The sequence below is a fragment of the Sapajus apella genome, unplaced genomic scaffold (genome assembly GCF_009761245.1).
Source record: "Sapajus apella isolate SASKATOON/1434 unplaced genomic scaffold, GSC_monkey_1.0 scaffold29, whole genome shotgun sequence".
NCBI classification, from domain to species: Eukaryota; Metazoa; Chordata; class Mammalia; order Primates; family Cebidae; genus Sapajus; species Sapajus apella.
In genome coordinates this window covers 770,023-785,560 of record NW_022436969.1, presented here as the reverse complement: position 1 = coordinate 785,560, position 15,538 = coordinate 770,023, and the positions used below count along the sequence as shown (strand labels likewise).

The following is a 15,538-nucleotide window of genomic DNA, read 5'->3' as shown; positions in this document are numbered from 1 at the left end:
ATTTAAAGTGCTAGATTGACAGGGGGCTTGCAGAAGAGCTGACATAAGAGCTGTAGGTTTATATGGGTATCAGATAAATTCTTGGGGCTTTGTGTATTTAAGGAGGTGGAAAATATGATGATTCTAGGCACAAAGAAGGGAAAGCATTTTATTCTCAGGATGGTACTGAAGGGGCTGATCGGAGCAAAGTCAATTGTCAAGATTTCAATCTGGAGTCCAGGAATGGAGATGGAGACGAAAGGGAAGCCTGTAGTCAAGTCAGATTTTGCAAAACAGAATTGGGATCCAAGATAAAAACAGTATTCAGATGAGAATAAAGAAAAAATAATGATTACCAGGAGCCCCCAAACACACACTGCACGGAACAGAAGATCTCGTTGCTTTCTGTTTGCTGAAGAAGCATCCATTTCTTAGTGAAACTCTTTTAAGATTTTGCCTCCTTGAGAACTTTACCTGCCTTTTCAGTTAGGCATCAAGATTTATCACATTGACTTCTGGCTATGGATGAATAAGACATAACTTTCTGAATACCACAAATGAGAGACCTGGAAGCTATTATGAGCCATGAAATTCCCAGAGGCCATCACAGGTGAAATGCTGGTTGGACTTCTGGGAAAGATGAGTAAGAGCATCGTGGTAAGATGTCAGCAGTAAAGCAGAGTGCAGACAGAAGCTACAATTCCCAACTCAGGCATTCTCTTCTCGTAGAGCAACAGCAGTGGCTAAGGTACACTGACAGAATGCTAACTCTATGCTGATTCTTCATGAATCATCTCTGACAAAGCCCCATCAAGTAGACTCCTCTACCCTCCTCAGTACAGGTCCTGCAAGTCAGGAAACTAAACACAGAAAGATTAAATGATTCTCAAATCTCACAGCTAGTAAGAATAGAGCCGGGTTTTGCATCAAGACACTCTTACTTGGAAGTCTTAGCACTTAGGGTTACTACCACAACTGCCAAAGAGCCATGACCTCCCAGGCAAGTGACTGCTAATGTCCAGCAGGACAGCTAGCGGAGAAGCCAAGGGGATTGACAGGGAGAATCTAAATTACACATAATTTTCATTAGGTGTTAGAATTAGTGCCCATTTTAAGAAGCAGATGTTCTGCTTTTCATTCAATTGAACCTAATAGTTTCACAGTGTTTCAAACTAGGCAATCCCATACCAATGCCTCAGCAATCTCTGCACTATGTATTCTGAAAAACTGAACATATAAGAACCAGTCATCAGGTGATCATTATGAAGAGACATATCTACAGTGAAAAGAAAAATCTTTTCATTATCTAATTTTCTTAATCGACCTTTTGTTAACATGAAATGGGTTATACATGTGACTTGTTTAAAATTATTTATTATTGCCAGGAGTGCCTTTTAGGTGGACCACTCTGAATGACTCTCATGCTTCAAAACTATTTTTTATTCAAGTGACTTACCATGGCCCTAGGAAAGAAGTTCTGTTATTATCCCCCATTTTAAAATAACGAAAAGAGACAAAAAAAAAAACCCAAAAACAACAACAACAAAAAACAGGCAACTTAACCAATACCCAATGGTGCTGCGGTCTTTAGAATAGTCATACTATGTAAATATGGCAATAACAATGCAGTGAAAATCTCCCCAAAACAAACTCTACATTTTAAAAATTGTATAACAAGAATCTAAAAAAGGGGACTTACTTCCCTAACTTAGAAAATGCAAAAATCCCTTAAACTCATATCAGACCTGTGTTAACAAACTCACACTAAGTTTTAAAAACTGCTTAATTTACTTAATCATAACTAGTAATATACAAGAATTTTGTACATAGTTTATTAAAAATAACTTTGAGAAACAGTATTTTTGCCAATTTGTATTTAACAATAATAAAACTACTGAAAAGATAATAAGCTGATTATCAAATAATTACCCAACGTTAATCTTGCAAATAATTGTTATAAGCCAATCTTGTGAGTTCAAGACAGGCACATCATAGATAATCACAAATATTAGAAACGCATTTAAAATGTCCATATGTTTAGTATACATAAAAAATTCATTGACCAAAATAAGTCATGAAACCTGGACTGAAATCTTGTGGACTGTTAAGTTTCATTTTGTCTTGCTGTTTTAAAATTTAAATAGTTTGGCCCATTTCTACATTTGTTAAAATTGTAATCTTAAAAATTTTTTTTTAAATAACTTTACAAACATATAGATATGACTAGCCATTTTCTCTAAGTTATAAAATAGTTATCCCAGGGAGCTTTCAAGATCCCTGTATTTTAAAGCTTATTTCAAAAACCACCACTACTTTGCATTTATAAACTCTACCCTTGAATTAAAGAACTGTAAATGTGTTGACATACACTAAATATCCACATCCCAATTCTAATTACACCATTCTTGTTGTTAACATAGAGCATTGCTTCTAATAAAAGCATGACATAGCTCTACAGTTTCAATGGCAAAATTAAAGCTTTTTTGTTGAAGAGATAACGAAGCAATCACCAAGATATTTGAAACAACAAAGTTAACATTACATTGATTTCAAGAAAAACCAAGAATATATATACTTACATAAAACAAAAAAAAGAAATAATTCAAAAAGAGAGATTTTTAAAATATTTGGATTCTTTAGCCCATATGGAAATTAAAAAAAAAAAAAAAAAAAAACTGGAGAGAGAAACAGACTGAGAGAGAGAGAGAGAGAGAGAAAGAGATGCTATTGGACATTTTAAAGACCAAAAACTTGCAGATGTAAAAATACATTCTGAAAGTATCTTAAAACTTAAATATCACTGGCAAAAGTAGGTAAAAGAGCAGACATAGATTCAGTGCAGCATTTTATATACAATAAAACCTAAGACTAAACTCAGCCAAAATGAAATTGTAATAGTCAATGCCTGGCTAAAAAATCTCCCTTTGTACTATGAAAAAGGTCACATTACAAGAATAAAATAATAGCAAGAATGCAGTCTACACATTTTAGATGTTTAGGAAAACAACAGTTTCCAAGCACCACATAAAACAATTAATTAACTGGAGATAATGTTAAAGCAAGGTCTCTACAATGTCCCATTAGGTTGTGCTTCAAGTAGTCTATAATATGGACTTGAATTAATTACATTTTATTGCACTATAAATTGGCTATTGTCATTATACCCAAATGAAACAAATAAGGCAGACTTTCTTAATTTCCCTGTAGATCTCCTTGGATAGAAGGTGAGTAATTTTAAAATACATAAAAATCGAAAAATTTGTGTACTTGTTTATAGTGTCTCTCTGTAAATGTGCATTTGACCAAAGAGATTCCATCCAAATAATGAGAGAAAAACCCCCACATATAGCATCTTCTGTTTTAAAAAAATCCTTGGTTTGTAATTTTTTTAAAAGTCATAAAGCCACTGGCTTCTGTAGACTGATGAGAATACACAGTCATCTCTTCATGCATGCTTCTGCTAGTGTCCTAAATTTGGGCTCCAAATTATCCAAAAATTCAAGCCCATCTTCTTCTTGTCGTTCACTGCAACAACCTACAGACCCAGCCACCGATCCTCTTCCTTCATAGTTATACGTCAGGACGTAGTCTTGGGCATGCTTGTGATTTTCATCTTGATTACACAGATGTACTTTCTGCCAAGGGGAAAAACACAATGCTTTTATTATTATTATTTTAAACACCAAAACTTACTAACATAAAAATAATTGCTTTGATTTACCTTTCATTGTCTAATTTTTAATCAGAGTGTGTCCTCTAATGGATTCCTACACATAAAAAATGCACATGATTGGTCTGTATCATAAATCACACTATAAATTCAGTATAGGATGTTTCTAAAAATCACACATGTAGCAGCAAGAATACAGGTGTTCCTTTTACAGAGTCATTACTTTCCCTTTCAAAATTTTAGCTGAAAGTGAAATGCATCCATTAAACTGAAGACAAGTTGATGTGGGCTCAGATCTTCCCAGATAGACATAGTGATGGTACATGCTGGTCTTGCTGGTACCACACTTTTGGTTTCTAAGGCACAAGTTGTCAGATGGGAAATATTAGCACAAAGCCATGAAACAGTAATTTAAATATCACCACACATTATTTAAGTAAGAATATTTAAAAAAATAGGAGGGAAAGTAAATAACCACTTAAATCTGAACATAACTAAATCAAAATTGAGGAAAAATAATAGCTTTCAATTAGCAAGATTAGTAGATTCATAATTAATTGAAAATCAAGGTCAGCATCAAGTTAGTTATTTATAAAGTTTAAAAGAAATCAAAATAGATTTGTGGGCCACTTAGGGAAACTCACTTCACCGAGACGGGGCTGAGTAAAACTGTGCCACTCCGAGTAAGCGTATCTGCTGTTGTCCACCTCCACACGTCCCCCCCTGCAGGAATCCAGGGTGTGATGGTGCCCAGCCCCCTGGCAGGATTCCAAGGTCTGGTGTCCTCCTTTCACCATTTCGATGGTCTGACCTCCATTGTTGACCCCTGAACCCACTGTGCCACAAACTCCTTGAGCAGAAGCACCCACAGTTTGGGTTGTGAAGCCATTCACAGAATACTGAAATGAAAACAATTTGCATTAGGGATAATACAGAAGAGAACAAAAAATTATGAAAAAGAACAACATCAAGCAGATAATGTCATAATTGTCTTGTGCTAGAATATAAGCTCTCTGAGAGCAAGAACTAAATCTATCTTATCAATCCTGTGTACCCAGCTATAGAAACCCCATAATTTAATGTAGTGGCCACACAAAAAGCAAACTGCAGATGTCAAGTGTGGTTGGTACCTGGAGATAAGTTAGGAAACTTGATGTATATTCCTTCCTAAAAAAACTCTTAGAATACCTGCCCAGTGTGGTGGCTCACGCCTTTAATCCCAGCCCTTTGGGAGGTGGGCAGATCACTTGAAATCAGGAATTCAAGACCAGTCTGGCCAACATAGTAGAACTCCACCTCTACTAAAAATACAAAAATCAGCTGGGTGTGGTGGTGGGTGCCTGTAATCCCAGCCACTAAGGCATAAGAATTGCTTGAACCTGGGAGACAGAGTTTGCAGTGAGCTGTGATATTGTGCCACTGTACTCCAGCCTTGGTAACAGAGCCAGAACTTGCCTCAAAAAAAAAAAAAAAAAAAAAAAAAAAAAGCCTCTTAGAATACTGTACAACTTGCTGAGAATGATGGTTTCCAGGTTTATCCATGTCCCTACAAAGGACATGACCTCATCGTTTTTGATGGCTGAATAATATTCCTTGGTGTATATGTGCCACGTTTTCACTGTCCAGTCTATCATTGATGGGCATTTGGGTTGGTTGCAGGTCTTTGCTATTGTAAACAGTGCTGCAGTGAACATTCGTGTGCATGTGTCCTTACAGTAGAACAATTTATAGTCCTTTGGCTATCTACGCAGCAATGGGATTGCTGGGTCAAATGGAATTTCTATTTCTAGGTCCTTGAGGAATCGCCACACAAGAACAGAAAATCAAACACCGCATGTTCTCACTCATAGGTGGCTGTTGAACAATGAGAACACATGGACACAGGGAGGGGAGCACCACACACTCAGGTCTGTTGTGGGGAAATAGGGGAGGGACAGCAGGGGGTGGGGAGTTGGGGAGAGAGAGCATGGGGAGAAATGCCAGATATAGGTGAAGGGGAGGAAGGCAGCAAATCACACTGCCATGTGTGTACCTATGCAACAATCTTGCATGTTCTTCACAGGTACCCCAAAACCTAAAATGCAATTAAAAAAATTAAAAATTAAAAAAAAATTAAAAAAAGAAAGAGAACTGAGAAGGGAGAAAAAAGTATTCCTACAATAATAATAAAATAAAAAATTTTATAAAATAAAAAAAAGGAATAATATACTGTGTCAAATGCCTGGCTCATTATATTATTCTCCTTGTATTATTCTTGTTAGTATTATGACCAGTACTATTCATGCCTAATAAAAATTACATGCTTAAAAGAAAAAAAAGAAAATACTGTACAACTTTAATTTTTCAATCCTTCCTACTTCTCATACCTCAAAATAAACACTGTAGTCTCAAATATACTTATACTGCTTACTTTAAATTAATTCCTTTTTATCTGAATAAAGTAAGAGCAGAAGTAATGATCAATATTTCTATTTAGTATCTAATTCAGTTACACTTCAACTAAATCAGAAAGCATAAAACTATAATTGCCATAAAAGTCTTAACTGCAATAACAAATCCTTGCAATCTAAATATATATAAATAAATTAAGCAGGGAAAGTAACAAGGAACACTAAAGCTTTGGCCACCCATTATTTATGTTATGTTTTTGGAAACTCTAATATTATTTAAATTTTATTTTTTTCAGTACCTTCTTGGATACTATCATGCTTTTGTTTTCTAAATCTTTCTTGCCCTAGTCATCAGTTATACTTCCTATAGGGAATATGTGCTCCTCTTCCACATATTGAGCTGGAAAGCAAAGTTGGAGAAATGGCCACTTGCTAGCATTGCTATTTCATATATTTGGCCTCAGGCTCTTTCCTAACCCATATTAGAGCCAGCAAGAATCTATTAAAGTTCTTCCCACAATGATCAAAGCTTGTAGTGATTTTATTGCTGCCAGAAAAAATGTAAAACCATGTTGGTGAACAGTGAATAATTAAAAAGCAGCATTTTTACAGCACAAACAACAGTTGTAATATATAAAAAAGACTTAAAATTGAAACCATGAATCATCTGAAGTAAAAATAACAATGAGGAATGCTAAAACATTTTCACTATTCAGTAACACACTATGGCCAAATTTAAATATATCGCCATGTAAATCAAAGCCATTTTATCTGCTCCACGGAACCCATGACATACTATGGTAAATTGCCTGATGCCAAAAGAGCTTTTCTGAGAAAAGATCATTTTAAAAGGAATATGCATTATAGGCGAATTCAGCCTTTGTATTTATTTAGAAAGAAAGACTACTTACCACCTTGTCATCTCCAGGAGCTTCGGTGTTTGATACAATCAGGTTCTGCTGGGCTAAATCATCAGGAATTACTTTTGGTGGTTTGGATGTCCGAGAAGCCCCACAGACTAGTGTAAATAGGATGCCTGGATGAAGAAAGAAATATAAGTTTATCATAAAATAATGTGATGTGATAAATGTACAATGGTTAATACACAGATAAATCATAAATTTAAAAGTGCATATTAAAAGGAGACAGTTTTTATGGGATTGCTTGTATCAAAGCAGTATATAATAGAAAAGTTTAAATAGAAATGCTATTTAAACTTTTAAATAGATATGCTATGATTATGTTACATGCTCTGTTTCTACATTGAAATTTATGTCTCTGATAACGCAGAAGACACTAGAACTACACATAAATGCATTTAAATATATAAATAAAATATATACATTAAATAAAAATACAGCTATATGCAAAGAATCAGCTATAGGAAACAGTACTGATTCTTAGACTGTGTCTTGAAAGTTGGCCAGGTATGGTGGCTCATGCTTGTAATCCCAGCACTTTGAGAAGCTGAAGTGGGTGGATCACTTGAGCCCAGGAGTTAGAGATTAGCCTGGTCAGCACAGTGAAATCTGTCTCTACTAAAAGTGGAAAAAATTAGCTGGGCATGGTGGTGCACACCTGTAATCCCAGATACTCTGGAGACTGAAGCATGAGAATTGCTGGAATCAGGGAGGTGGAGGTTGCAGTGAGCTGAGATCACACCACTGCACTCCAGCCTGGACTCTGTCTCAAAAAAAAAAAAAAAGTATCTTGAAAGTTACTTTAAAGGCTATTATCTGAATTCAAGAAAGGACTTACAAAATAGCAACGCTATGCCCAACAATATTGCAAGGATGGCCCACTTTCCAAGTTGTACTCCTCCACCACCAGTCCTTGGATCTACACGAAATGTGCAGTCATTTTCGGTAATGCAGTCACACAGAGTAACATCCAACGAACTGACACTAGACAGGCCAAATCTATCTCTCACTCTTATAGGCACTACATATTTGCCAAATGCAGGGTCATTCTGATAGGAAAGACGTGCTGCTGTATCTGAAAACATAAGTAAATAAAACCAAGCATTATACAATGTCATTGACTTCTTCTGAGAATAAATAACTAATTATCAGACAGTTATCATATTTTCCTACAAACAGACATTCTTGATGGAATGACACAACTACTAGAACATTCTAAATGTGAATGGATAGAGTAGTTCTGATCTATACCCATTGCAAATATATTACATACAAAAGTTTGTTTATGCTGCCTCTTAAACTAAGTCTTTTGGCTCTTGTTATAATATATTTTATTTGCCTGTAAACAAATCCTTCTTATCATAACTAATAGGCTTGTTAATAGATTAGTTTTTACCATATCTTGAAAATATTTAATTAAACCAGTGAGTATACATTTTCTTTTACAGATGCTTCATCTACGTAATAGTCTGTAATAATGGATGTTTTCCTTTACTTTGTTTTCATAAATTGTGCTGACTTACTGTCAGAGACTGATTCTGACAATTTAGAACACTCTTGATGGTGACTATATTAGCAGGTCATGAGTCACACAGTTGGAACTGCATCTCCTGGTCCTAAAGGATGAAGGGACCAACTGCAAATGTCTTAGTTTTGATGTAGTTTTCTTAGATAAAGGCTAGAAAATATCCAGAACCAAAAGCCCATACGGATTATTTTATGAATTCTTTGGTGCATAAATATGATGATAGAGTTTTTACACTCATGTAAGAGATGCACCTCCTTCAAACCTTTTTACAACATCAGTACATTACCCATCTGACATGAACTTAGAAGAAGAAAAAATAATAAAAAATTTTTTAAAATGTTTAAAGACAATACAATCTTGGTTTCAGAGCCTAGATACACTACCACTCTAAATGTGGACACCACATGCCATAGAATAATCTCTCCCACATAACTGCCCAACATGACATTCTCATTTTTCTGCATAGTATTTGAAGCTCTAAATACAAACCTGAATGCTGGGTAAAAAAAAAAAGCATTGAATTATGTCCATTTTAAAAGAAGCCATGGTTAACCTGTAAAGTCTATTGTGTTAAGAAATTATAATGAGACTAACAAAACCAAAACTTATAATTCCTAATGTGAATGTGTCACGGTGTATTGCATGCATTTTATTTACTCCCCCAAATAAGCCCATTTTACAAGAGTAAATTGATGCTCAAAGAGAATAAATAGCATGTCAGATTTTCATAACTAACAAACAGTGGAGAACCAACATTTGACACTAAGCTTATCTTACTTCAAAGCCTCTTGAGGGTATCTTCTTCTTAAAACTTGGGTGTTTCCCAAGCTTATAAGTGATTACCCAGATAAGTAAATCTTTAAAATAACAAAGATTTTGACAAACATACAGCTGCCAAAGGTTTATTTTGCTAAATAAGACTACGAGGGAAGAAAATGTCTACCTGCTATCAACACTATTTAAAAATAAATATCATGACAACAAATAAATAGAAAAGAAAAAAATCTAAGAATAAAGTTAATTCTTTCTCCCCATCTTAAAACAAACTGATAACCCCCCGATACACACACACACACACACACACACACACACACACACACACCAGAATATTGTTTAAAAAGCTGAAAATCTTGTTAGTTTACAGAGCAGGATCCAAGACAGAGTAGCTTAGCTTATTCCTAGAAGTCTTCATTTTTCTTTCCTCATCCTGTTCTCCCTTTGCATTCCCTCATAACCTTTGTTTTTTAATTTGTCCTAACAGGAAATTGAGAGATATTTACTGAAAGCATGGGGTGAAAAAATATTCAAGGGCATTTGAAAGGCAAGTCCCATGCAGTGGTTCAAGAGTCACGAAAGCTGGTAGACCATGACACCACGGTCCCTAGGCAGTGTGAGCAGGAGATGGGAGACCTGCTGAAGAGTTAAGGGCTGACTAGGGAGTGAGGCAGTGGTGATAATGTAGACTGGTTGTGTTCATTTTTGCCATACTTATCACTGTAGATCCTTCTGTGCTTAAGTGAAAAGTACAGAGGGGGAACCAAGTTAGGGGAAAACTCCAAGAAGAATATAATAGATGTGAAATAGTCAGAAGTCAATACAGTGGCAGAGAGGAGAGAGAATGAGATGGACAATATGGTCTACACCAGATCCCTTTTCAATGAAGGACTTTCGTCCCAGCTGCATGGGAGGCCATCGGCACCTTCTGTGATTGTGCCTTTTTGCCATGGGCAGCCCACACACACTGATGGAGCAGTAAGACTCAGGACCACTCTGAAGGCCCATTTAGCTCAGACTCCCTCTGGGGTTCACCAAGGTTGTCATCTGGCTCGTGCTGCAACTTGAGTTATCTTTTTGCCCAATCCCACTTTTCCTCCTTTCACAGCTACTGATCCAAAGCAAATTCCTTAGGAATCATTCTGCTCGAAATGCCCTGTCTCAGGGTCTGCTTTCTGGAGAGTCAACCTATAACAGGTGAAGACTGCCTCATGACCTAGGAAACTATAAAGAAATTTATGCCAGTGGGAGGTACACAGGTTAGGAAGTGATTACATTAGACCCAGTCTAAGAGAGAGAGAGAGTGCATGTGTGTGTATTTGGAGTGGGAGTGAGAATTCACAACACACCTAAGGGAATCTCAAGATAGGATCAGAGACACAACAGAGAGACCTACTCCCCACACATGAAAACTGAGAAACTTCCATTGCTGGTTCCCACATGATGAATTTTCTTCTATTTCATACCCCCAAAAAAGTATTGCAGACATTCTGATATTGAAAAAGACAAAGCAATTGTCAAAAATATATACCATTAAGTTTTTCCAGTCTCCACATTCTCTGTACTTCTGAAGAAGAACTTTCCAGACTAAAGTCAAAGGGTGGGCCATTGATAGGCTCATCAGGATCAACCGCAACTATCTCTGCAGATGACATGGTGGGTTTGCAGATGGTCACTTGCCGTTTAGGTATGAATGGGCCGTTATCATTCACATCTTGAAGTATAATGCCGAGTGTCCCCGTACATGTTCTCCCCTCTAGAAAAATGAAAATAAAATACTCTTTTTATGTTTTGAGTTTTCACCACAAAGTTATATATTGAAAACATTGAAAAATATTTATTAAGCATTACATTACATTTATCTATAATGTAAAAGTTACAATGGCAAGCAGCCACAAGCTACGTCCTCCGGGAATGTTAAAAGAAAAATATTATTCCTTTCATATGGGTTGTACAAACAATTACTGCTATTAAGATGTGTTTATTCATTTTCTAAATTATTACTGCATTTTATTAGAGGTGAGTTTTGGCTGATTTGTGAGAGGAGAAAGGAAGAGCGTGTGAATGAGGACACATCTAGTATATTTAAAAGCCCAAGGAAATTCAAGGAGGTGGAAACACATGTTATACACACCCATGATCTGGAGGCAATGACAGGGAAGGTAGACAGGTGGAAACTGACACAGAAGCAGGAGCTAATAGTCTTTGAAAGCCAGACTAGGGAGCTTAGAGTTTGATGGAAACATAGGTAGCACTTAGGATTTGGAGCAAAGCAATTGAAGTTATATATTTAAATGACTGTAACAAAAATAGTATATGGGAATATTCAAACAGCAGAAGAATTCAGGAGTAGAAAATCACTTGAAAACTGAAATAATCACTGTGGGGTGTAGCCTAAGTCATGCATCTATCTATATACTCAATAGAAAATTACAGGATAAATATTTTATGTAAAGCATAGTTGCAAGTAACCATCTTCTAAAAGCTGGAATAATACAATAGAAACAATAATCTAAAGCTCAACTATATAGAGGTGTTACCTGGGTAAAACTGCCAACAAAATTTAGATTAAGAAGTTGAGAAGGAAAGAAAATTTGAATTTAAAGCTTAAGAAATATATATCTTTAGGAGAGGGGAAGGCAGTTAAGACCAGAAGGCATGCAGGAATGTGTGGGCAAGTTTAGGCATAGAAGCCTTGAGAAAGAGTTTTAAAAAGAGGAAGCAATTGCTGTGGAGGTGTAGGAGGGTGGGAAGTGAGCATCAACCCAAGAAATCAGTATTTATGAGGAGAGGTTTTCATTAGGGAGCGGCAGGGAGGATCCAAATGAAATTAGCCAGTATAGATTTTAGAAAAAAGTTTTTTTAAAAAATGAAACACTTTTGTATATTCTCAGTTTATTCAATTCACAAAGCAAAAAGATGTGGAATTATTCATTCACAGTTCCCTCACACAGACGTAACACAAATGACTCCCACCCTCTTCAAAAGAAATGAATGGGAACAGCCTCACTAAACATTTATTCTATATCACAATGGTGATTAGCAGTGCCCCATCTCGATTCCATACAAATATTTGATTTCTCAATCATTCGAACTCCTCTGCAACAGAGGAGAAGGTAAAGTTAAAGCCAGAATCTCTAATTTCAGACAGTAGTTTATAGACAGATAAGTTAAAAATTCCTGTCCAAAATTAGAGATTACTGTTAAAAACATAAATCCATTATGTTTTTAACAGTAATCTCTCAAGTACTGTTAAAAACATAATGGATTTGAGTTTCATGTTACTTTTTTTCATTTGCCTTTGACCAAAAAGTATTTATTGGCAAAAAGACATGAGAAGTTGAGGCCTTAACAGTCTTTAATTAAAGACAAATCAATAATGATTACAACTTTACCAGTTTAATAAATTGAGTCATTTCTCATTAATTTATAGAGAACTGGAATACATAAATCATGTTCCAAAATCACATTTAAATTCTAATTTTGCAGGTTATAGCATAATAATGTATGTTTATTATAGTTAGCATATTTATTTTACAAAGACACAAAGTTCAAATTCATGTTACAGAAATTATATTTTATGCACCAAATGGATCTCATATATAATTGTTATATGCACAGTTCTCTCAATTTTATAGAATGCACAGAATTTTACATTTTATATGATTATATGAATTCATAGTGTTTGTCTCTCTAATTTTATAATATAGTATTTATTTACCATGATCATAAATATACCATGATTTATTTTTCTATAATGTCTTTAATCAGAATTCTCGTCCCCAAGTATATTGTTAGCTTTCTGTAAAAAGTTATAGCTGTTTTCCAGGACTGCATTCTGTAAGCATGTTCTCGCTTTAATGAATTTTCCTGCCAAAGTGAATACTTTAAGCAAAATAAGTAGATAAATTGAAACAAGGTTTTTTTAATTTTTTAATTTTTTATTTTTTGAGACAGAGTCTCACTTTGTCACCGAGACTGGAGTGCAGTGGTATAATCTCAGCTCACTGCAACCTCCACCTCTCAGGTTCAAGTGATTCTCCTGCCTCAGCCTGCCAAGTAACTGGGATTACAGGCACCTGCCACCACACCCCCCTAATTTTTAACATGTTGGTAGAGATGGGGCTTTACCATGTTGGCCAGGCTAATCTTGAACTCCTGACCACAAGTGATCTGTCTGCCTTGGCCTCCCAAAGTGCTGGGATTACAGGCATGAGCCACTATGCCTGGCTGAAACAAGTTTTACTGAAATAATTCTCTCAATTTTTAATAATTTTACATTTAATAAATTATGGTTTCAAGTGTTTCTATGAGTAAATTATTTTATAATTATATAAAAAACTGAGAAGGCTATTAGAAAGTAGACATGAGTTAACAAATTATAGTAAACTTCTTACTTTATATTGAGAGACATGAAAACTGAGAGTGTATGTAGCTGGCTTTACAATGTATATTGTTGGCTTAAACACTGAAGATGTATATAGCCGAGGAAGTATGTGGCTGGCTTAAAAACAAATTCTTACTTTGGTCTGATGCAAGGATTGTAATATTATATATGCCATTTCTGATGGTCTCTGCCTCTCTATCCAGGCTTCTGAAAACTTTGATTGATCCTGTATTTTCATCAACGGTGACCCATCCTGTTGGATCAGTTAATTTCTTATACCTGTTGGTAACGAATTAAAATAATAAAACTTATTATATGCTAAATTGTAATAACTGGTATCAAAATAAGCTATAAATTTTTAAAACACAGAAAACTTGGAGTTAACGAAAATTGAACAGTAAATACCTTATGCCACTGCTACTTCTTGTTTCTGGGTCATACGCTTTATATCCATTGCTTGTTGTCCCCACTGCTGCATTTTCTTTCATGCGAACAGTCTGTATTGGAGGGTTACACTCAGGGCCCTCATCCTGATCTTCTACATTAACAGTAACTGTTGCTGTGCTCATGGCTGATCTTGAACTAGCCTCTCTGGAAAATGGAGCTTCATTAACTACACCAATTTGCACGATCACCTGTTGCTTTTCTTCATAATTCAATGGCTATAAAAGCAAATGTATTGAAAATCAGATGAACCCATTGACTATTTGACAACACTAAAGAGTATATATAATGTTAAATTTGGAAATATGCAAGTGCTGTGTTGGGAACAACCATGAGAATATGAAACATATATCCAGCGATATGCTTTGGCTCTGTGTCCCCACCCACATCTTACGTTAAATTGTAATTCCCAGTGTTGGGGAAGGGACCTGGTGGGAGGTGACTGGATCATGGGGGTGGATTTCCCCATTGCTGTTCTCATGATAGTGAGTTCTCACAAGATCTGGTTGTTTAAAAGTGTGTAGCACTTCCCCCTTTGCTCTCTCTCCTGTTGCTGTGTGAAGATGTGCTTGCTTCCCCTTTGCCTTCTTCCATGATTGTAAGTTTCCTGAGGCCTATCCAGCCATGCCTCCAGTCCAGCCTGTGGAACTGTGAGTCAATTAAACTTCTTTTCTTTATAATGCATCCAGTCTCAGGTAGTTCTTTGTAGCAATGTGAGAACAGAATAATACACCCAAAAACCCAGTGGTGGTAGAGAGAGAAGACTCCTCCCACTGATTCAGTTCTTGGGTAAAGCTGGCAAAAGGGACAGAAAATTGTTTTTCAACTGTAAATTTAAGACAAGTAGTATAACAGGTATTGATAGAGATTTCAGAAACTATTTAATGAGGGTCCCTAGATGTTAATACATGAGATACTCCTTTAGGTGGTTCATACTATAACCAATAGTTATTTATTATTAATTATATTCATCTTAGGAGGGTAAGACAAGCTGTCCTAAAATTAATTATTAATTTTAGGACAGCTTGTCTTACCCTCCTAAGATGAATACAATTATTTTTACCTGGTTTGAGGCAGTGAAAAAAATTGGTAAATTTTTTAAAAATGTTTTTAAGAGGAAAAAGACAAGAAAATACAAAGCTTAGGGGCATCATATTTTCTTTTTTTATGTGTCTTCCATTCCAGTTCTTATCTTAGAGACAAGAACACATTTAATAAAAGATTTTATTTTATCTTCCTTGATATGTAGTTGTAATGAGAATTAGTGAAACCATGTCCTAGAAGACAGAAATTTTTTTCAGGTGTTGGACTTCACACAGATAAATTTCCTTCTCAGAATATCAAGGATTAGGGGAGGGGTTAGGTGAAGAAAGATTTAAAGGTTATTTCTTTGCTATCTTAAAATAAAGAAAATAATCTAAAAATAGCTGATTTTCATTATTGTAA

General features: G+C 35.5%; 1 protein-coding gene and 1 non-coding gene across 4 annotated transcripts in view; one reads left to right on the top strand and one right to left on the bottom strand.

The window, feature by feature from the left end:
- Positions 1–1,337: 1,337 nt before the first annotated feature.
- DSC2 (desmocollin 2) overlaps positions 1,338–15,538 on the bottom strand; it is a 34,794-nt gene continuing 20,593 nt past the window's right edge. For 2 of the 3 annotated variants that reach the window (XM_032293123.1, XM_032293122.1), the window contains 7 exons: positions 14,054–14,310; positions 13,785–13,927; positions 10,793–11,017; positions 7,798–8,034; positions 6,951–7,075; positions 4,294–4,548; positions 1,338–3,614 (listed from right to left, as the gene is read on the bottom strand). In XM_032293123.1, the coding sequence (XP_032149014.1) occupies positions 3,417–3,614; positions 4,294–4,548; positions 6,951–7,075; positions 7,798–8,034; positions 10,793–11,017; positions 13,785–13,927; positions 14,054–14,310 (1,440 nt within the window). In that variant the 3' untranslated portion in view covers positions 1,338–3,416. Of the gene's footprint in view, positions 3,615–3,700; positions 3,747–4,293; positions 4,549–6,950; positions 7,076–7,797; positions 8,035–10,792; positions 11,018–13,784; positions 13,928–14,053; positions 14,311–15,538 lie in introns of all 3 variants that reach the window. The other variant, XM_032293124.1, reaches the window with a different exon arrangement.
- LOC116561602 lies at positions 8,683–8,783 on the top strand. Its single transcript, XR_004273508.1, has one exon. It is a non-coding gene; the product is annotated as a small nucleolar RNA U13 (small nucleolar RNA).